This window comes from Felis catus, chromosome A1 (genome assembly GCF_018350175.1).
Source record: "Felis catus isolate Fca126 chromosome A1, F.catus_Fca126_mat1.0, whole genome shotgun sequence".
Classification (NCBI taxonomy): Eukaryota; Metazoa; Chordata; class Mammalia; order Carnivora; family Felidae; genus Felis; species Felis catus.
The window spans coordinates 188658755-188681934 of NC_058368.1; the positions used below are offsets into that span (position 1 = coordinate 188658755).

Below are 23180 nucleotides of genomic sequence, written 5' to 3' on the forward strand. Positions count from 1 at the left end.
TGCACCATTGCTCTTGTTTATTGGGAATGGAGGTTATATTTCATATTTTAAAAACATCAATGTTTTCTCATACATGGCCTCAGGCAAGGTTAATGAAATAGAATCTTTTCATTAAGATGGTTAAAAATAACTGTGGTATTGGGGCGCCTGGGTGGCTCAGTCGGTTGAGCATCCGACTTCAGCTCAGGTCATGATCTCGCGGTCCGTGAGTTTGAGCCCCGCGTCGGGCTCTGGGCTGATGGCTCAGAGCCTGGAGCCTGCTTCGGATTCTGTGTCTCCCTCTCTCTCTGCCCCTCCCCTGTTCATGCTGTGTCTCTCTCTGTCTCAAAAATAAATAAACGTTAAAAAAAAATTAAAAAAAAAAATAACTGTGGTATTAAGACTAAAACTACTGTGAAGACTGAACATTTTTTTTTTAGCCCAAACTATACAATATTTTGGTCTGAAGATGTAAGGATACTATTACTGTCCTAAGCTTACCTATTATGAAGTTTAAAATCCTTCCAAACAATTGCAGGTGCCATCTTTCCTACTGATGTGGCCCACACAGTTCAAGTACTGTATGCTTTTCAAAGGGTATAGTCCATCATGCCAGAAAATACTTTCTTTTTCTTACTAATAAAACACACATGCTCATGCCAATCAATTTTAGAGTGTAAATACTGAGTTGATTGTTCTTTATTTTTTGTTTTTAAGTGAAGTAAGAATAATGAGGTAAGAGTAATGGCCATAAAGTACATATCATAGAAATGCTGTTCCCTCTCTTTGCGGTTTCCAACAGCGATAATGAAGTCAAAGTAGGCCACTGGGTGGATGTCATGTGGGCATTTTCAGGGCCCAGGGAAGCGGTGTTAAGCAACAAGCACTTCCTTCCTCTGATTGTGCAAGAAGCCGGACAGATTCTGCCCCTTCTGATTCCATAGCCCTTAGATGACCCACCTCAAATTCTAGAGGCTTGAGCTTCTGACTGACCCTTGAGTAGCTGACTCAAGTCATCTTGGGTGAGTCTTCCATATTGGTTTTTCACATATACTCAAAGGGGGAAAGCATAGCTCTGTTCAGAGTCAGCACAGCAGAGTAGCGAGGGGAGCAATGTGGCCTGAAGGGGTGGCCGAGGATTGAATGTTGACTTCACCACTTACTGCCTTTCGAACTTAGACAAGCTCTCTCACCTCTCTGAACCTCAGTTTCCTCATTTGTTTGAGCAGAATAATGACTATTTCCACTTCACAGACTTGCTGTGAGGAATAAATGAGATCGTAAATGGAAAGCATTTAAATTGGCATTGACATATAAAAATACTCAATAAATGTTTGATATTAATATTCAGACTTGAGAAATATTTTGCACAGGTTTGGTTAACCCACCTGAGGAGAGTAATATTCTTGAGAGAGAGTTTTGAATGTAGTTCAGAAATAATTAAATGCCTTTCTTGATTGAAATAGAAAGGCAATTAAGACAATGAAGCATTTTTCTTTGTGTTATCTAGGACATATTTTTCTCATTTTCCTTGTGTAATGGGAAAATTTGAAATACATACAGAATGGTGGCAAATTACTCATCTTGAGGTTAATTGTTCCCCAACAAATACATGTCAAGTAGGGAAGGTGGATAAGATTCCAGAGGCTTCAGAATCCAAATCTTGATAGTGTGACATTTGGGATTCAGGTGGGCCTAGCTTTTGGATATTGCCAGAATATGACATTGGAAAAGTTCTTTAACCCTTTTGGGTCTCAGGCTCCCTGATTATAAATTAGGAGTAAAGATACCAAATTACACTGACAGGCTACAAAGTAGCTGAGTAATAACCCAAAGCTGACTTTGTAACACATTCCAGAGACTTAATGTAAGACAGAGCAATCCATTTACATACAGTGAACCAAGTAACCAAGCTCTATTCACTTTACCCAAGCAAACTGTTTCCCAAATGTGTGTCTTTGGTTATCTGGAAGGCAGCACAAAACAATTCAGATATGCATCTAGGAATTAGGTGGTAGGATGGAGAGAGGTGACAGCAACAACTTGGAATGTCATAAGCATTGCATGATATGCGTGCTTCATGCATACAATTATTTATCTGATTGTGGTTTAATTGTCTCACTAACACGTATTGGGAAGATTCTATGACAAATGAATAAGCCTGTCTTCAAAGGAATGTAAGGAAGAAGGGGAAATCTAATATTTATAAAAATCCATCTTTGTGACCAGGTACTTTTTCTGTTGATTTGAAACCTCAGGAGCATCCTGAATTAAATCTGGACCTGGCTTCTGTACGTGGAGGGCAAGGAAAAACCGAAGAAAGAGGAAGACCACTCTTGGTAGGTGGTGGTATTCTTGGATTTCTGGTGGCAGACTTAATAAGCAAGGGAACTTACACATGAGGCTCATCTTGGCAGGTAACAAGACAGGTAAATCTCTGCACGTGCCCGCCAGAACCTTAAAAGTTTATATAGAGACCTTAATTGGGTTCAGTCACATATACTGTCCAGATGGTCTCAACAGCACACTGTTCTCTTAAAGCTGCATCTTTGAAAACAGTGCCCACTGTGGAATGCTATGCAAAATGTGCATCTGAAGTGCAGGGGAGGGGAGGAGGAGCCAATTGCCCAGGTTCAGATCGTTGGGTCAACCTGAGGTCATGTCCCCTCGATAACCTCCTCCAACAGTACTGGAGTAAGCTAATGCTGAAACAACCCTAGAATCTCAATGACTTAACATAAGAGAAGTTTATTTCTTGCTTGTATAAAGTTTATTTCCCCATGCAGTCATTTAGGGGCCAGAATCCTTCTATGTTGTGATTCTGACATATCCTAGAGCAGGGTCAGCAATCTATGAGTCATGGACAAAATCTGATCTAGAGTTTTTATAAATTTTTTCTTTGTAAATAAAGTTTTATTGAGACACAGCCACACCGATTCATCATGTATCACCTGTGCTTTGTAGCTGCTCTCACACTAAGGTAGTTGCAACAGGCTCATGAATTATAAAATATTGCCTATCAGGATCTTGACAGAAAACCTTTGCTAAGCCTGCCCTAGCATTAGAATATCACTTTGGATTTTCTGATTAGTCCGCAGAAGGGGAGGAAGAGGAGTGCAAGACTGTGTGGGAGGTTTTTATGAACTATATCTGAAAATGGCTTCCATCAATCCCACCTACTTTTCATTTGCCAGAACTCAGTCATATAGCCAAAGCAGCTGCTAGGGATGTTGAGAAATGCTGTCTAGCAATGGCCCAGGAATAAGACATACAGCAGTTCTCCACAGACCAACTCTGCACTAGAGTCTTCTAGTCACTCTTTCCTCTTTGTTCCTAGAAACAAATGTTTAAATACAGTTAAATCATTACAGATAAGTCATTTCAATTGTAGTCTTAAAAAGTTAAGCACAGTTAGACTTATCTGGATAATTACCTTAAAGCTGAATTACTGACACAATGTTCCCAAATTTTAGTTTGTGTTTATTGGTGCCAACAGTGGTTCCTAATCGTCATAGGCTGATAAAAACGGGACAGAGGTGGATTTGACACTGAAATGACTCCTTTAAACTTGTCCTACACCATATGAATTAAGGAACACTTTGTGGTAGTTTAAAATAAAAAAGTTTAAAAAGTGGTAGAAGGATTGAGACATTACACAGGGCATAATTATATAGACAGACCACTTCTAAAAGAACCTACTTTATTGAACTCAGAAACAACCATGTGGACATTTAAGTGACAATTTAGTTTCCACAAAACGTTATCCAGCTCATTTTATTATAGTTCATTTATAAATCTTTGGTTTTGTGCAGTTTCTCTTTTTCATGAACTTTGTAATTTGGTTTCATGGTTGTTTAAATGCTATCTGCATAAAGAATGTGGCCCTAGTTTTATGCTTGTGCATATTTAAGTAAGATAGTAAAATTAGTTTAAATAAAAACATGAGAGATCCAGAAGAATATTTTCTTTCTTAAAGATATGTGTATATAATGCAAGTTTATAGGAGTCCACTCAACAGAGAGAGCTCTCTTTCACAAAACACTTATATTTGAATTAGGAAACTATATCAGTCAGGACAGACTATGCAAAGCTGCCATAACAAAGAAGCCCCAAGTCCTAGTGGCTTAAACCACCTGCATACATTAAATGTGCGGCATATTGCTAAAGAATTCTGCTCATCGTGATCCTGACAGCAGGACCCAAACTGATGGAGCTGTTCTCAGTAACACCTCTAGTTGAGGGGAGCAAGTACTCTGGGGGTTCTCTTACCTTTAAGGAAATGCTCTGGCTCAACGAAGTCAGATGACCACACTAACTTCAAAGAGAGGGCCATAATCTTTTTTGGGTGTCCAGAGAAGAGAGAAACCAGGAATTGGTTGACAGAAGTAAGTAAGGTAGCAGACAGCTTTCTTAATTTCATAGGCAGTGTGGCTCCTGGGTTACAGTCAAGCCCCACTGCTTGCTAGCCACACGCCACGGGCAAATCAAAACCTCAGCTCCTCCTCTGTGAAATAGGGGAGAAATGTCAGTTGGCATGGTTCATTGAGCGGAATCAAGGCAATAACTCTTTGTCAACCATAAATTATTATCCAAATGAAGGTAATAGTATTGTTTCTGGCAATCAGTCATACCACATTAAGAATAAAGAATAATTAGCAATGATTTCACTCCACAGCATTTGTCACACAATCAATATTTTGTCTCAAAAGTTTCCTGAAAATTCACAAGAAATTTCCTTAGGTAGTCTGATAATGAAACCTGAAGAAAATACCTCTCAAAGAGAAAGAAAGAAAAAGATAAAGAAAAAAAGAAAGAAGAAGAAAAAGAAAAGAAAAATTTCCCTCTTGACTAGAAAGTGACAAACCATTTTACCTGGCCCCAAATCTATATGGCCCACTCTTCTGGCAGATTCCAACATTAAAAACATTTGAGGTGGAAGAGAAGAAGCACTATCTATCTTGTCCAAGAAGCAGTTGTTTTAAGTTGGGCTCAGCATGAAAAAATTTAAAATGCTTCACAAAATAATGCTGAGGATAGAAATACAAGAAGATTCTATACTGTAGCATGGACTCCTGAAACTGATAATCACCCGCATATCTCAGAATTCCAGCTGATTAGAACTGGATGGCATCCTGAAGATTACCTGGTCTCCTACTCTTATTTTCCAGATGACGAAAGTAAGGTCTAGAAAAGTTAAATAACTTGCCATAGGTCACGTTCCTTAAATACAAGTTGATTAGCCAAATATTTTTCCCCTTCACCATCCTGAAATTATGGACCGAAGGAAATTAAACACTGAAGGAAGACATGTTTCTCTGTCCCCTCATATAATTGCTGACAAAATCTCTTTGAATCACAGCCTATGGCACACCCTTCATTGTGAATATGCAAGCAGGCAGCAAGCCCCCAAGAAATTCCTGTGGAGATCTAGCAATGACTCTGAGATTCATTTTCAGTGCTTCTAAAATTCAGTTGTTGTTTTCCATGTCACAGTTTTCTAAATGATGTTTTGACCCATAGGAGATGTATGAATTGAGTAAGAAAACGAGATACAGGCTTCTAACTGAATAATTGCATTATCTGATTATTTAATTAGATGTGGAAGTCTTACACTCTAAGAGAAGAATTTCCACATTGTCCACAAAAAAAAGGAAGAAAGAAAAAGAAAGAAGGAAAGAGAGAGAAGGAGGAAACGAGGGAGGGAGGGAGGAAGGAAAAAAGAAAAAAAGGAAGGAAGAAAAAGAAATGTGAGCTTCCTTCCTAGGCATATTAGTCAGGAAAGGCTCAGTTATGCTGCCATAAAAAATCTCTGGGACTTATAGTAACAAAAGATTATTTCACATTCATGTTAAATGTTCACTGTGGGTTGGAGAGGTCTCCACTCCACATTATCTTTGCAAAGAGTGGCAGGCTGAAGGAAACTCCATCTGGAGGGTCACTGGAGGCTGTGGCATGGGGAAGGTGAATTGGCGAATTGCACATTGGATCTTAAAGCTTTTGCCTCTAAATAGCACATATTACTGATAATTCTAAATTTATCAAAGCAAACAATAGGGTTGCATCTAAGTGCAGAAGAATCAGAATACTCTACTCCTACTGTGCACCTGGAAGTAGGGAAGCCATAATTTTAGTGAACATCGCTAATGGAGACCATTCTAGAAATAAAGAAGAAAAGAAAACAGAATAGACATGCTCCCTCCCCAAACTGTCAAGAAGACAGGGTCTCGCACAGTCAATACGAATCAAATCCCCAATCAAGGATAATAAAATACCTGGCAGCTATACAATAAAATCTCTTAACACATTAATTTGTTGCTGATAAAGTTTCCTGAATTTGTTTCTTCATCTTCATACAAGAGTATTGCATAGAATGAGAAGCAGGTACAAATGAACTAAAATAAATTGGGGTTGGGATAAAGTTTCTGGAAATGCACTGTGGGCCAGCTAAATGGGGAGACACACTTGTGCCTTTTGTGGATTTTATCAGGCTCTTTTTGTTTCTTTATGACATAACTGTACTGGTCAATAGTGTTTCAAAAGAATTTGATAGTAGGAAAGTTATAGCCTGATCAGACAGAAAAGTTCATTTTCGCTTAGATGCTAATAGTAGTAATTATCTAATGAGTCACTCTGAAAAGAGACCCTGAACCTCTAAAACTTAGCCTTTTTGGGAAATGTCTGAAAGTCTGGGATATGTTTAGACACCCGTCATTTCTTTTTTATTTGGGGACAATCATTTGCTTAGATACATATTTTTAAACTTTTAGTGTATCACTAGCAACAAAGTGTTTCAAGTGGGAAAAACTCAAACTAGCTCAGAATGTCCCCTAAATTAAAAAATAGGGTTTTGTACTTTCCAGAATAATAAGCACTTTTATAGTCTTTCTTTAAATCTTTCTTGGTAAAAAGCTACAAAGCAGGAGGAAAGGGTGAGAGTCAAAGCCTGCTGATTTACTGTTTAATTATATCTTTCCCCCCTGCCCCTTAAAATTTTATAACAGAGCAGGGTTAACATTAACACCCCAACCACAATAAACTAAACATATTTTATTACATATTTTATGTCCATGATGAAAATGAAGATATAATAGTGAGATAATTTTATATAGAGGTATGGTGAATTCTATGTGGCTAGGGGTAAGTCAATTTTGTGTTCTGTGCTTTAGTTTTTAAAACTCTCATTAATAATTATATTAATAGCACACTTTTGCTGAGTGTTGATTACAGTACACGGGCTATATCAAGTACCTCACATTTTTCCCTCATTTAATACTCACAGAAAACCTACTTTTAAAAATGAAGAATTGAGGATGAAGTGACTCGACCAAGGTCACTTAGCTAGTTAGTAGTGGAATACTCTTTGGGGATAAATCATTGTGGTAACACTTCAATCAAGGTATCTGGTAAGTGCAGTGTTTTTCTAGCCCAACTCTCTTGGAGAAGAAAAGATTTGTATTGGCAGTGGTTCATTTATTCATAAATATATGAATGTCCACTCTGTGCCTGGTCCTATCTTAAAGCCTGTGGATATAGAGCTGAATAAGTCTGCGAGGCACAGATGTTAAGAAAAGAGGTTAAGAAAAATCAGACAGACAGACTTGGGTTGGGTTCTGCAATACAACCTTAGACAGGAATTCTCTGGCCTCATCTGAAAACTGGGAAATTATATTGGTGCTTACTTCACGGTTTTGCTGGGAAAATTAAACGCGGTAATGAATAAAATGCTTAGCATAGCACATTGCATAAGATGCTCCATAGTGCGTTCAGTTAATACCAGGTTTTACTGTTATTATTGTTGCTATAAGCAAAATAGTGACTGTAGGTGAGCTCCTTGATTATGGAGGGGAAAGAGATGTTTAGACAATATTTTCTGTCCAATGTGATATAAGCACCAGGGAAATCAGGGAAAGAAAGGCACGAATGACTTCCTAGAAGGGGTCTGGAAAGGTTTTATGAAAGAGGTGAACTCTGTGTTAGTGATTTTAAAGAGAGCAGAATTTCTCCAGGTGATAGGCATTCCGGGTATAGGCATTCCGGTCGTGTACAAAGCTGCTTAGCAAGGCATGTTGGGGGGATCTCAAGGCTCCAGCCACGTGGGCCGTTCTAGACAGGGAAAGAGGAACGGCGAAACCGAATGGAAAACCCACCAGTACTGGGAATTTGGGTGGCAGTGACCGGAGGGAGGCTGGGGGATCGCGAGGTGGCGCTGTGGCTCCACGTAAGGGAAGATTCCGGTGTCTGCGGGTAACCCGCACGCCCAGGGCGGCGCCGGAGAGGCGGGGCAGGGCGGTCTAGGTGGGCTTGGCACTATCTTCATACCGCCACCAAATAATGACGGCGATAAAGATAATAAAATCATAAGCAAATAACCCGGAAGCGGTCTCCTTTAGGACACAAGGTATTAATAATTAGAAACTGTCCGCGAGGAACAATTAAGAGCTCCCGAACTGCCCAGCAGGGATCATTTCGAGCGCAGTCCTGGTAATTGGTGGGTCCCAGTGGGAATCCGCCTGGCCGGGCCGGAGCCGAGCTGGGGGCTGACCCACGGCCTCCGGGCCAGTCCCGAGCCCGGTAGGCGGCTTCCGGCTGCCTGCGGGCCGAAGGAGCGGCAGTTTCGACTCTTGCCATGGGGTGCTCAGTCCGCGATTCCTGCCTGCGCCTTTCCTTCCACGCGACCTGAGGTTTCGGGGACTTCTTCGCTGGGCTTCACATGCACACATGGACAAACGAACCACGTGTGAGCTCAGGCTCACACACAAGTGTACGTTGCTCTTAAACACGTACGGACTTCTGCACACGCACACTCACATGAGACACGTGTCTACATGTAACACATGCACACACTTTACACGTGCACACGTGTACTCAACGCTTATGCGCAACAATCCTTCTCAAGCACAAGCGTCCACATGCACCCAAGTGCGCGCTGTCACTCACTGGTACACACTTGTGCTACACAGACCCATAAAAATGCAGCCACTCTTCGTTTATACAAACGTATTTGCACACTCACATCACACTCATCTCGCATCTCGGTGGCCAACAAAGACCTCTAAGGGCCGAGCGGTGCGTAAATATCTAATGAATTGTGCTTCAAAGAAAAAAACTTTTTGTGACCCAGGCATCTCGAGCTTCTCTGCTAAACTCCCCTTTCCTTCTACTCTCTCCTAAGCAAACAGGCTTCCCTCCCTTCGCCACCAAATTCTCGCAGGCCTGTTTCTTTTCTTTTCTTTCTTTCTTCTTTCTTTCTTTCTTTCTTTCTTTCTTTCTTTCTTTCTTTCTTTCTTTCTTTCTTTCTTTCTTTCTTTCTTTCTTTCTTTCTTTCTTTCTTTCTTTCTTTCTTTCTTTCTTTCTTTCTTTCTTTCTTTCTTTACGTTTGCACTACTGAAGAGATGCTAATGTCTAAACCGCCAGGAGGTTCTCTTCCCGCACCCTGGAGCCTCTTTTCGCTGCCGAGGGAGCGGGGGCCCTTCGCAGATCAGACTCCAATCAAGCAGGTTGGAGGACTGTGGGAGAAGGGCTAAAGGTAGGGCATAGTCGCGCTTCAGGACAGTCTCGGATTAGGAGATCTTTTCCGGCGGGTCCCCAACTGTACTCTCCCAGCTCAAAATAATTTTAGTTTTTAGTTTTCTGTGGTCATGCCAAGGCTATATGGTCTTCCTCAATTAAAGTGCATCCGCAGGTGTCCACATTTCTGCCCTCTGTTGGACTTCGCAGGCATCCCCCAAAACTTGTTCAGTCTATATCAATTAGACCACGCTGCACGCGCCCGAAGCTCTGACACCTCAGCTAGGACCTGGAGTTGCGACTGACTGAAGGTCACACAGCAAATGTGGCAGATCCAGGGCTGGAGTTAGCGCCACCCTGGCGTGCCCTGTCTAGGACTGCCGGAAGAGACGCGTGACGGTATCTGCCAGCGGGAATGCGCATCCAGTCCACGAATTAGAACTTTTCAGAACCGTTTTCCCCTCCTATCTCCCTTCCGCTGCCTGCCCTGGGGCAACTTGCGCCCTTGCTCCTCTGTCATCCGGGATACCCAGGGGATCTGGGAGCTTTGTGGCAGAGGCGTGGCGGGGGTCGGGGAGCCAGGGGAAGCACCAATGCAAATGTAAGGATAATGCGCCGCCGTTGGATGGATGGTTTGGATCCTAGGTTAAGGTCACAGACTGGGGAAATTTCTGCTCGGAGACTTTATTTGCAGTGAGGCGGTGGACAGGTTGTTTCATTTCAATCACAAGCCTTCAGTTTCCTCACCTGTAAATGGGGGCGATCTTACCTGCCTTCTTTGTCTTGTGGGAATTCAGTGAGTTTCTGCCCGTAAAGCCTTCAACAAATGGTGTCTATTATTATCTAGGGACCGCCCCAGGGGAAACCCGACAGTCCGCAGGGTGGATCCGGGAAAGGTTTGTTCGAACTCCTTGCCTCAAGCTTTTGTCCTAGGTGTCTGTGGGTGTCTTTGTCCCGTTCTAGGCCTCAGTTTCCCTGTCTGTACTATGAGGAGACGCGCGTTCCCAGGTACTGGAAAAGTTAGAGTCGGCAAGCACACCGGGCCACCGCTGCAACAACTTTGGGGATCTGAAAGAGGAATCTGGGTCCGAGGGAATGCCCCCTTCCCCTTGCCGCTTGCCAGAGACCGCTGAGAGCAAGGAGGTGGGACAGGCGGATTTCCGGTGGAAACGTGGCCTGCTGCTCTTATACGTACTCCGAGGGCAGCAGGTAAAGGTCTTGGGCAGCGTCAGGGTTTCGCGCGCGGGTGGCGGGGCCTTTCCCGCCGGCATCTGGGCTCAGCTCAGGAGCACCTCTCCCCTCCATGCTGCGTCCCGCTCTGGCTCTCATGTTCCTAGCGACCCGCGCCGCCACCCACTCCTCCTGTGGGCAGCGCTTTGGCACCTGCTCACTGCGGCCGCAACTGCAGACCGCCAGTGGACACCTTCAGAGCGGCCGTTGGCGGAGGGACTTTGAGCCTTTGGCCTTCATCGCCGCACTTTCCCTTTCCCTTCTTTCCAACACCGAAGGAGGCGTCTTTTCTCCTCTCTCACTCTAAGCGGTCTCTTACTAGCCGCCAAAAGAAGGGGGCATTTCCCAGGGCTGGCGGCCCTTCTGGGGGCGCGTCTTGCTAAGGGAGACGCAGATAGAAGGAATTTTCTAAGTGACAGGTCCCAAGTCTGGCCTCCTGGGGGCGGACGAGCAGAAAAGATTCCCTCTTTCCCCGGGACGTCCCGCTAGTCCCAGTTTGGCTGTATTTATCTCGTCTCTACTCTTTTTGGGTTAGAGAAGGGACGCGTGTGTTCTCACCTGCACCCCCTGGAAGTTATGGAGGCAACTCGTGTCCTTCGGGAAAGGGAATTGATTTCCCTCTGACTTAACAGGGTTGGGATAGCCGAGAGTGAGAAGGTTTCAAAGTTCGGGGTGGAATGGGGGGGTCTTGCTCACTGGGCCTGAGCTTCCTGCAGCGCTGGGAGACCCTGAGGCATGGGTAGCCCTGTCTACTGTTTACAGCCATCAAGGGGGAGGGAGTGGACGTTAACCCTCACTTAGGAAGAAACTCTGAGAAGCTCAGCGGGACACTTCACTCCAGGGGAAATATCAAGCGTTTTCACCTGCTTCTTCCACATATAAGTCCATTTTGCTGTATATTTTTCTTATGCCCAGCTTTGCCCGCTCCTTGCTTTTTTCTTCTCTAATTCTGTAGGTCTGGACAGGGCCTGAAAATCCGCATTTCTACCTCCTCCCCCATATGATTAGACTGATGAGGGGGATTTAGGGACTACTGTTATAAGCTAACCTAAAGTCATATCACATATATTCTATAACTCCTGGGCAATGCTATACACACAAGTATTTTTCTTCACAGAAGTGACTATAATATAAGAAAAGATGAAGTCAGTCTCAGTACATGCTTTATAGTACCCCTTCTCCACACACATGCTTGGTCTTCCGGAGGTGGTGCTTCCGTCACAGGAGGGAAGATTGACAAGCGTTCAAGGAATTTTTCAAAGTTTAAAATTACAATTGCTAGTTGAATATTCACCAGAGGAAATCCACGAAAACCTACTAGTCTGCTGGCCTGGTGTTGTTCCCAGTTTCCTATCCCCCTCTATATCTCTTTCTACCTTCTCTTTAACTTCCTTCCCACTTAATCATTTATTACTGGGCAAGAAAAGCCAGTTTAAAAGCACCAGAACACTCAGAAGAAATGCTATGAATACATTCTGCTTGATTAAAAGAAAGTCATTCGCCATCCCAGGTGAGGTATCTGCTGTTTCTGAACAGCCAAAAGGAATTAGTCTTATCAAAAGATTCTTGCCCTTTTTTTGTTTTACCTCTTCCTGTGGCCTGGCAGATGTGGAAATTGCCTCCTTCTTATTTAGTTTCCAGAGGTTACCTACTCTGGGGCAGAAGTTGGGCTGCTGACATTTTCTTTCTCTGCGCCAATTTCTCTTTTGAAACAGGCACCTTCAGGCCCCTCAACAAACACATAATCTGCAGAGTGCTTCTAGATTCTGCTTGACCCCCTAGAAATCCATCTGTTGTGTGCCTCACACTGATCCTGGTCCTCATAGTGGCTGTATCTCTCCTTTTCCTGGCACTTTCGCTGCTTGCCTTTGGCAGCGATCTGATCCCTATTACATTGTGTGTTCCCCCTCACTGGGGAACGTACTTGACCAGACTCAACTTGGAGTCCTGAATACAGTTCACTGGAGAGTAAAAGTGGAGGTTCAGGCAATTAAGGAGAGGGAAGCTTGAGTCTTTAGCTCTGGCTATCTGGAACTCATTGATAGAAGGGTGGCCTCTGTTTCCTGGTTCCCCTTCCTTGAAGGATACCCTCAGAGAAGGCAGGGGATGGTCCAGGCAGGGGAAGGGATTGGCTCTGGGGGACTCATTGGACTTTGGAGGTTAAGCTTGGATCTTTGGGAAGTTTTCAGCAGGCCCAGTTTTAATTGTGCGTTTCAATTCTGTAGAGATGGAGAAAGTCCCCTCCTCCTTTCCCCTGCCCACAAAGTTACAACCCTTTCAGTCTCTCCACCAACATAACCATCCTGAACATGTGCTGTGTGTCAGGAACTCTGGTAGATGTTACGTAGATCCTGATGGACCAGACACATCTCTTCGGGAGTGTCTTGGTGGAGACTGAATTAATTATTAATTTTTGCCAGAGACAAAGTGCTCTCAGCACATTAGTGGTCCAGATTAAATGGTATGGGAGCAGGGCACGCTTTGTGCACAAAGATAAAGTAGTGTTTGAGGATAGAGGCCGTGTACTCACAGACCTGAAACACAGTCCTTTTTTTCTGGTTTAGGAACTGGGAAGTGGTTTTCACTTTCCTGCTCTGCCAAGAGCACAAAGCGTAATTTTTGCCTGTCTCCATCCATTCAACATGGGCATGTGTACTGTTCCATCACTGACCCCATAAGCTTCCTAAATCAAAGGGCCAAGGAAGGCCAGCAGAAAGGGGACCTGGATTTCTGGCAGAGAACTCCCCCCAAGGAGTCCTTAGCAGATTTGGCTGCAGTCAGGGAGTTCCTCTGAGGGCAATGAAACAGAAGTTCACCATGTGCTTATTAGAGGTTACGACCTGCTAAAAAATGATGGGGCACATTACCCAGAAACTTCTAGCTATTTTCTTTGCCACTCACACGCATATATACAGAAAGGTCTGAGGTAGGAGACCATTTCTCCCTCCCTCTCTCTTAGCCTCCCCCCCCCCCCCAGTCCCCTCCTTTTTAACTCAATCTTTCACTTTCTGGACAACTGGCAGGGGCAGAAGTTGGGGTGGGTTTGTTCAAGTCCCCTGTTTAAACTGAAAGAATGAGGAAGACAGAAATCCTACATGAAATAACCAATCAATCAGAGACGTTGTTGCTCTGGTAAATACACTAAAGAAAAAAAAAATACTTTAGGGCGAGGGTAAGGGGTTGGGAAATGAATCTGAGTAAATTTTAGAATGCATCCTGATACAACTCTAGTGAGAGCATTCATTCCACCGTTTACACATCCCGCGGATTACTCGACATAAGTGAGCTTATGGGGACGGTGCCTTAACACCCGCGGCCTCGAAGCTAGCATCAGAAGGAGAAGCATTTCAGAGGCCAGACAACGGACAGAGTCCGGGTCCCCCTACTCCATGAGGGACCCACAGAGCCTCCCTAACCGAGACCCAGGGTCCACCCACTTCTCCCAGCGTGGAGAAAAGTGCCCTCCGCGATCTCCCGCCCCGACCTCGAGCACCCATTTTTCCACCCCACCACCCCCTCCTCAAAGCGAAGAGGTGGGCACCTGGGACGCGCTTCCTGCTTTTTCTGCCCGGGCTCTCCCGTCTCCTCCACTTTTGCCCCCGACGTCCCAGAACAGCGGAGCAGGACGCAGCATCGGCCCTGGGAGGGCGCAGCCTGTGAACCGCGAGCGCGCTCAGGGCGTGGCGAGGATGCTAAAAGGACCGCAACGACCAGGATGCAGACCCCAGTTCAAATCCCTGAGAAAAACATCGCCCTTCCCTTCCGTCTGTTTCCCCTCTCCAGCCCGGCTCTGCCCAGCTGTGCCCAGCTCCTTCCCAGCACAGACGCTGGTGCTCAGCGATCCTTCGCTCGCCACTTTGCGAGGAACTTTGGCTAGCTCCCCTGCGCCACCCGGAGAGGGATGTTAATGAGGGAGCGTGGCCCAGCGCGGCGAGCCAGAAGACTTCTTAAGCCGCGATTGGCTGCAGCTTGGCGGAAGGATGGCGTTATGCAAATGAAGGGGCGGGGCCGTGAGGCGCGAGCCCCGCCTCCTCCCTTTGGGGTTAGTGTGCCTGTGTTTAGCTCTGGGGAGAGTCAAACTGGATTCCATAGGGAAAGCCTGCAAATCACTTCTATTTTAGCAAGGAGAAAACAGAATCTCCATCCAGCAGGGTCCACCCCTCTCTCTTTCTCCCTCTCCTCTCTCTCTTTCTCTTTCTCTCTCTGTCTTTCCCTCCCCCCCTTCCTCTTTCCCTCTCTCTCCCCCCTTCCCCCCACCCCACTCTCCCTCTCTGGTGTATCTGTCTACGGCAACCAGCGTCCTCATCTAAACGCACTGAAAGGAAAGAAACATCTTTGGTTGGGAGAGAAGGAGGAAAAAAAAGAGAGAGAGAGGAAAAAACTTGCCTGGTTGTGGAAAATGACACTTGAAGTAGCAAAGCCGGCAGCGCGAGTTGAGTCTATTGTTTCTTAAATTGCCATCAGGGCTTTTTTTTTCTTCCTGCTTCTTCAAGTGAAGGGTACCTCTACAAAAGGAAACTCCAGCCCCTCCTGTCCTCCACCGGCCTGTGATCATTACAAAAAAAAAAAAAAAAAAAAAAAAAAAAGAAAAAAAAAAAAAGAAAAAAAAAAGAAAAAAAAAAGCACCCAAACCAAAAATTAACCAACCAAACAACCCCCAACAGCCAAGCATACATCTCTATTTTTTTTATTTTGGTCTTTTCGTTGGATTTTCCCTTCTTTTTTTTTTTTTCTCTCCTTTTTTTCGTGTTATCGCTCAGTTTTGAGCGAAGGTTTACATTTTTAAAAAATTTGCTTTCCAGCCCGCCTTGATCTTCTAGCGCGAGTTCATCGTCTCAAAAAAAAAAAAAATCTCTGGCTGGCGTTTTTCTTTCCTTTTTTTTTTTTTTTTTTTTTTTTTTTTTCAATATTTTCAAGGGGGAGGAGATTTTCCACAAGAAAAGGTTGTTTTCATGTTTGGGATTCAGGAAAGCATCCAACGGAGTGGAAGCAGCATGAAGGAAGAGCCGCTGGGCAGCGGCATGAACGCGGTGCGGACGTGGATGCAGGGCGCCGGGGTGCTGGACGCCAACACGGCGGCGCAGAGGTGGGTACCGCTCGGGGACCGCGGCCGGGGAGGCGAGCCGCAAGCAGAAGAGCCGGGAGGCGGTGGCTGCGGCCGCCGCGGGGCCCGGCCGCGCTCTTGAGTCCGCCGCTCGGCTCGGCTCGCCTCCGGGGCTCCGCGCTCCCGGGCCGCGCTGCCTTGGTCGCCTGCGGCCGGAGAGCCGGGAGCTGCCTGCGAGAAGCCCACGCTTTGCCGGCACTTTTCCCTGCTTCGCCTGTGACTGTTTTCATTTCGTTTTAAGCCAGAAGAGGCGTCTCATCAGCACGATGTTGGATATCTGTGTTTTTTTATGTGATTGCTCTTTCTTTCCCGGCCGGTTGTCTCCTCTTTCTTTTTCTTTCTTTCTTCCTTCTTTTCTTTTCTCTTTCTTTTCTTTTCTTTCTCTTTTCTATCTTTTCTTTTTTTCCTGCCTTTTTTCTTTCTTTCTTCCCTCCTTTCTAAACTTTTTTCCTTCTCTTCTTTCTTTTCCTTCCTTCCTCTTTTTCTTAACTCCTTTTCCCCCTCCCTTCCCTTTTTCTTTTCTTCCTTCTTCACTTCTTTTCCTTTTTCCCTTTCCTTTCCCCCTTACCTCTCTTCCTTCTTTTCGTCTTCCCTTTCTTCATTCTTTCCTTCCTCTTCTTTCTTCATTCCTCCCTCCTCTCTCCTCTTCTCATTCCCTTACCTCCCTTTCTCTCCTATTTTCTCTCTCCATGTATCCCCCAGAACCTTCTCTTAGTTCTCTGGTCTTGTTCTCTCTCCCTCTATCTTTCTGCTTTTCTCAGTCCACCGGTAGAACAGCAGCTCCCAACTTTGATTCTGACATTTCCTGAAAGTCTTCCCCACCCTCTGTCACCATGGCCCCTTCCAGCCCCTCTCCCGCTCTCAGCTCCTGGGATGCTAGACTGTGTGACTTGGAGGCACTTCCCTTGGAGATTGACCTGGGGGAACTTTTCTGGGCACTCTTATCAACCTTTGCGAGGACGCCTGGTCCCAAGTGAGAAATGGCCTTTTTTCCCAGACCACCAGCTGGGCTTGGGGGAGTAGGAGATTTGGCTGCCCCAGGCCCTGTCGGACTCCGAGAGGGCGGAAGGGGAAAAAGGAAGATGACTAATTACCTCATCCTCATCTTCACGGGGCAGGGGACAAGTGTCTGCAACACTGTTCCCATCCCCGTTGAGTACAAGGATGGGGGTGGTTAGCAGTGAGAGTGAGTTGGGTAACTGGGCTGGAAGCGAAAGAGTGTGTGTGTGTGTGTGTGTGTGTGTGTGAGCGCGCCCTTGTGTTGGGCAGGCCGGGCTGTCAGTGGCCTCCCGCGCCCCTGGCACCCGAGCCTCCAGTCCCCCCGCGGGCGCGCTCAGCCGGCACCCCTGGTCCATAGGATTTCTGGAATGAGTGTGAGGGTTTTTGTGGAACAGCGAAACTTTGTCAGGACAGGTCTTTTAAACCAGCTCCCTGTTCCACAGCAACCACCCTTGACAGCTCTGAGTTGACCCCCTCAGATCCTTTTTCTCACATGCCTTATTTGGGGAGGGGGCGTGCGGTGTCCAGAGGCCGGGCGCCCGCGCCTGGCGGGGGCACGCGAGGTTTCCTGGAGGATGGCTGCGGCTTCATGAAACTGAGCCTGTTCCCCATCCATCCTCACCTGCCCTTGAGGCTGAGGCGGGAGATTCGTGGGGGTGGCGGGCACCAATTCCCATGCCTCCCTCTCTCCAAGTTGTAAACTACCAGCTGTGTTCCACGAACGCGGGTTCACTGCATCCACCTCCACTTTTCCTTCCCACGTAGCGCGCGTCAGGTCAGAGTAAAGGCTTGCAGGGTTTTATCTCCTGCGCAAAACCCTAACAAAACTTTCATGGCTCTTCGGCGAGTTCGGGGGGCGCGCCGTGTGCTTGGCGGGAGGACTGGACACGCGAGAGCACGCATGTCCCGTCGCCGGGTGGGCCCCGGGCGCCGGAGGGGGCGTGTAGGGCGCCCACTAGGTGTTCTGGGGGTAGACGAGGTTGGTGCGTGAGGGCTCGCGCGTGTGTAAAGGGTGACAAAGGGTCGCGCGTCGGTGTCCCGCTTAGCCGTCTAACTCTGCGTCTTTGGCCGCAGCGGGGTGGGTCTGGCCCGGGCTCACTTTGAGAAGCAGCCGCCTTCCAATCTGCGGAAATCCAACTTCTTCCACTTCGTCCTGGCCCTCTACGACAGACAGGGCCAGCCCGTGGAGATCGAGAGGACAGCCTTTGTTGGGTTCGTGGAGAAGGAAAAAGTAAGTGGGCGCAGCGCCGCTGCCCCTCGCCCCCGACCGGGGAGCAGGCCCAGCCGCTTCGGGAGGCGCGCTCCTCGGCGAGTGCAAAGCATCCATAACACACTCCTGAGCGGGGTCCCCCAAGCCACTTCCCGTCCTGGGCGAACCCGGGCTCCTCATCCATGAGGTTCTGCTCCAAAAAGTTCGCGTGGAGCCCCAGAGCTGGAGAGAGGCGAGCCCGGCTTCGCACTCCAGAGTCGAGGGCGCCTGGGATGAACCCGCCCTCAATGGCGCGACCACGCGCGGCTCCTGCCTCTGCTGACCCAGGCCCGAGCCCCCAGGCCCCACGGAATTTTCTGGAAGGGAAGAGGGAGCAGTAAGGGTCGGGAGGGCGGCAGAGGGATCACAGTTGGCCGCAATTTCTGCTGCTCCTGGGCCTGTCCGGTTCCCCGGCCGGGGGTCCCTTCTTCGGGAAAGTTGCCTCGAAGTCGGTCCACTCGCTCACGCCGACCTCTCTCCTGCGTCTCTTGTTGTGTCTTTGCGTCTCGCTGAAACCCAGGAAGCCAACAGCGAAAAGACCAATAACGGGATTCACTACCGGCTCCAGCTCCTCTACAGCAATGGTGAGGCTCAGGTCGGGTCGGGTCGGCGCCGGCACCCTGGGGCTCTGGGTGAGGGCAGGGGACGCAGCCAGATCCAGGTGGACGAGAGCCCTGAGCACGCTCGGTTTTCCGCAGTCCTCGGGGTCACCAGGCCTCCCCTAAGTTTCACCTGAGGAGGTTTCACGCAAGCAGGCCCCGAGTAGCCGGAGGGCGGCCGTGGCGGGCTCGAGCACACCTGGGGCCAGGTGTGGAGCCCTGGCCCTCGCAGGGCCAATTCCTTTCTTCCTCCCATTCCTAAGGGAGGCTGAGCTCAGACTCCAGGCCCTAAGTCCTTGGGCTCAGGGAGCTAGAGCAGTCGTGGCCTTGATGGCTCCCAGAGAGCGCGGCAGAGGGGCTCCCAACTAGAGAAGGGAGAGTAGCCAGGTGGGGGTCCCGCCCCATTCTCAGCTGCTGTGCATAGGGACTGGCCCCTCTCTGGACACTGGGGAAGATGGGGGTGTTGGTGTCCTGCCTGGGCTTCTCTGGGAGAGTAGGCGTTGCATACGCCTTGGAACCCCATTCTTTGTTGTTTGTTTGTTTATTTAGCGGCGGATCCTCTCTCACTTAATTTTCCTTCGTTCCCCACTCCCCTTCCCCTTTCCCCCAGGGATAAGGACGGAGCAGGATTTCTACGTGCGCCTCATTGACTCCATGACAAAACAAGTAAGTTTCTTAATTTCGCGCCGCGGGGTGACTCTAGCGCCTCTAAATTTGGGGAAGCCAAGAGGCTGGCTACTCCCTAGCACGGGGCCTGGAACTCGAACTCTCAACTCCAGGGCGGACCTCAGACCGCACTCTCAGCGCAGCCTTGCAAGTGATTACACACACACACACACACACACACACACACACACACGCCTGCCGCGTGGGGAAGGTGGCTCGACGGCTCCTTCCCACCAAGGGAAACCCAGGCCTTCTGCGTTAACACTACAGGGTGCTGAGTGGGGAGAGTTAAGTGCTGAACTTCCTTTGACCCTGCGGAGGAACCCCAGGGGGCGCAAAAGGTGCCCTGGGACCTTGGTGTAGAGTGGGCTGAACTTGTGAGCTCCAAACCATCCGGGCCTCTCCAGGGAGGTATAGAGTAGGGAAGTGCGTGAGGAGGGAGGGGGGCTAGGTAGCTTCCTTAGCAACGGTGAGGTGAGCTGAGAGCAGAGATGACCCACTCCACAGATTTCTTTCTTTCTTTCTTTCTTTTTTTTTTTCTTAAAAGGAGGTTGTGGCAGTAGTACTGTTGGAAGAGGGAGCAACAATTGTTACAGAGTGTTTTGTAAAAATCCTCCTGCTTTTGCCTCCGAGTTTGGCAAGAAGCCAGGCAGCGAGAGTGAGCTTGTGGTCTTAAAGGTATATAGACGGCATTTTCTGAAACTCCCCAACACGCGGGTGTCAAGCAGTATACATTAAGGTTGAGTTATGGTTTAAAAGATACAATTATGAGCCGAGTCAGAAAAGAGGCCTGACGTTTTAATGAGGCACAGGAGCCTTTTTTTTTTTTTTTTTTTTTTTTTTTTTAAATTTTAAGGCATAGTTTAGTTTCAGAATTAAGTAGCTGGTTAGGTAGTTGGAGGACTTAGTAACAAAAAAGAAGTCAGCTTTACTGGGTGGGGGAAAGAAATTAGAACAAAGAGAAAAGTTATCAAAGTGTACCAACTACCAATTTAGTAAGATGGATAAAACTTATTTGCTTGACTGCGATTTTAAAATATTTCCTTTAAAATAAGGAGGGTGATCTTCTTTAATAGATACTCAGAAGTTTTCAAATTAGGGCATACATGCACATTTAAAAATTGTTTTTAGATAAGCATGGCTTAAATATGTTGTACACAATGCACATTCATAAGCTGTTGGAAGTTTTAAAATATACTCAGCAAGAACTTTTCAATAATAGCTAACTTTGATTATTAGTCTCATATTTCATGGTGAACTAAGAAAAAAACACGAGGGTATGAAATATAGTTTTAACAATAATAAATAAATACATATTGAAATCTATTTTAAGTTATTTGCCCAAAATATTTGGCTTTTCTGAAGATTTAATTCTTTGTTGATTGGTCAGAGTAAATTCACATTTGTACTTTCGGTCTTCTTTACTGGTTTTGATTATTATATAGGATAATTCCCTTTCATTTGAACACATTGTATTTTGTTAGTTAAAAAAATTTTTTTATCCTGCCAAGCAGAAACAGAAAAGCCTGATTTCAGTAACATTTTTTTTTTTTTACTGTATCAAAACAAAAATGCCTTAAGTGGAGTTTTGTTTTAAAAAATTGTCTTTGATACCGTACGTATCTTTTCCTGCCATTCTCATCAGAGGAAAGAAAAGGTGGGGGAGGGGAAAGTATGAACTCTAATACATCTTCCATATGTATTTATTAGAATTTACTTTTCAAAGATAAAAAATCCCCACAAACCTGTCTGCTTGTGCAACATTGTCCACTTAAATATTAAATTATAGGCAGCACTATGAAATGAACAATTTTAAGGAGTTCAAAACTGGGACATGTTTGGAGTGATTAACTGCTTTCAAAACTTTATTTTAGACCCCTTAAACAAAAAGTGCCACCAAGAATTGATTTTCCCATTATGAAATGAACTGACTTTATGCAGTCTCATATGGTGGGAGAATAATCTTGATTTTTATAAAGCAATACATCAAATATCATTTTACTAACAAGGTCATAGAGCTTAAAAACTCTTAGGGCATTTTTTTGACTGCATGGTATTATAAATTCTATGAGTTGGAGGTGGGGAACTAGATCAAGATACAATTTATTTTTAATAATAACAGATATGAGAAAGTCATTTGCCATAATATGACATCTCACTGAAAGTTAAAATTATAAATGTATACAATTATATATTTTGGTGGGGAGAGACCTGAAAAAGGTTTAAATAGTTATTTGAATTAAGTCCAAAAATACCAAGAGAAAGTGATTTTTTTTTTGAGGCATACCTGTTTGCTCTCATAATAATTGTCTAATGCCTTCTGTGGTAGCTTTCACTTTGAAAGGCAATCCCTGACCATTATCTGTTTGTTTGTTGATTATGTGCTGTAAGAGTTTGGGAAGTAGGTTAGCTACTTGTATACATAGTTAATACAATAGTCTTCAAAAAGAGTTCAGTGTGAAGAAGGATAACTTTTCTTGCTGTGACATTATTATTATATTTTAGCCTTGATTGGTGAAACAGCAGATTCTCAACTAGCTTGAAATTATTCTATGATAATTAACTACCACGTCTGATTTAAAATTTCTTAATTTTTTTTATTTTAGTTAAATATGAAGTGACCCGTTCAAGTAAGGCGTGACATAAGCTGACTGATTAAATGGTTACAATTTTTTTCCCCTGTGAAATTCTTCCAGATAGAGTCAGGATTTTGATGTTTAGAGTAAAGAATGGGATAATTTCAATGACAGGATGAGTTCTAATAACATCATAATTTTTGGAGGGAATACCTAGCCACAGTTCAAGTGTCTCCTCTTAGCTGCTTGCTTGTAACATTTTTCATATCACAGAGGCAGATTTTGTGTGTGATGTCTTATCTTTGACTCACAAGTTGGGGTTAAAACTCAAAGGGAATCTTTGGCAAGGAGAATCCAAAACTAGCTGTGCATTCTATATTTTCATACAATGTTCTTGAACTTGGGTGGAGTTAGCAGCATTGAAGTCAAACAGAAATGTACTCAATCAACCAAGATGTATTAGTGTGACACAGTATTTCACACCTTTTCAAAGTGTCTCATTACACTATTTTGGGTAATGACTCTTAATTTTGGACTCAACTGGGAAAGATGAAGTTTTATTACAAGTGAATGTGTAAGAATCTGAGCCCCCTTATTCCCATGCCTCTCTCATAAAACACAAAGGATGTAATGATATTTAAAAAATTCATCCACCAACTAGAAAATAAGAGGCTTGCTTTTGGGAAGGGTTGTTCAAAACCAAGTTTAGCTGGACTAAAAATAGGTTGTTTTTGTGTCATTGCTGTTTTTGGTATTCCATTAGAGAGCATGCAAAAAGGCCTGTAGGATCCAGAAGTTTATGGCTGTTGCATTCAGAAACAATATCTACTACAGAAGTTCAAATGAACCCAGTGGGGGAGGTCTGAGGTTTAATGTGGCTCATTTCAGATTTTCATGTAGTATTTGAAATATAATTATGTTATGTGATTGCTTTGGTGAGTTAACATTAAATAGTTAAAAAAAGCCTTTAACTTATCTTCCCTCCTACCATCTTGCTTTAAAAAAGTGACATTTTTATAATTCAAACAAAGAGTACCAAATTCCATAAAGTTATCTAAAACTAATTACTCTTGCCCCCAGACAGAAGCTCTTTTTTGGAAAGGGGAAAATGATAGTCACATAATCTTTGTCATGTATGGATTTGAAGGGAGGTGATGTGGTAAGGGAACCCTAAAAAGGTCCTAGCATAGTGGAAAGTCCAAAGTACAATAATCAGAAATGCTGTCATATTTATCTTACAAACTAATCTTCTTTATATATTTCTTTTGATG

General features: G+C 45.3%; 1 protein-coding gene and 1 long non-coding RNA gene across 21 annotated transcripts in view; one reads left to right on the forward strand and one right to left on the reverse strand.

Annotated features, from left to right (window-relative positions):
* LOC102902013 lies at window positions 1-15296 on the reverse strand. Of its 2 annotated transcripts, XR_890708.4 has the most exons (4): window positions 14258-15296; window positions 4249-4483; window positions 3160-3312; window positions 260-319 (listed from the first exon to the last, which is right to left on the reverse strand). It is a non-coding gene; the product is annotated as an uncharacterized LOC102902013 (long non-coding RNA). The 2 variants fall into 2 exon arrangements; XR_439586.5 differs by having other exon boundaries at window positions 1-3312.
* Window positions 15297-15343: 47 nt separating this feature from the next.
* EBF1 (EBF transcription factor 1) overlaps window positions 15344-23180 on the forward strand; it is a 391187-nt gene continuing 383350 nt past the window's right edge. For 4 of the 19 annotated variants that reach the window (XM_045036233.1, XM_045036235.1, XM_045036241.1 and 1 more), the window contains exons 1-4: window positions 15344-15802; window positions 17894-18050; window positions 18589-18652; window positions 19278-19333. In XM_045036233.1, the coding sequence (XP_044892168.1) occupies window positions 15669-15802; window positions 17894-18050; window positions 18589-18652; window positions 19278-19333 (411 nt within the window). In that variant the 5' untranslated portion in view covers window positions 15344-15668. Of the gene's footprint in view, window positions 15803-16454; window positions 16794-17893; window positions 18051-18588; window positions 18653-19277; window positions 19334-23180 lie in introns of those variants that run through there. The other 15 variants (XM_045036246.1, XM_045036249.1, XM_045036258.1 and 12 more) reach the window with 8 other exon arrangements.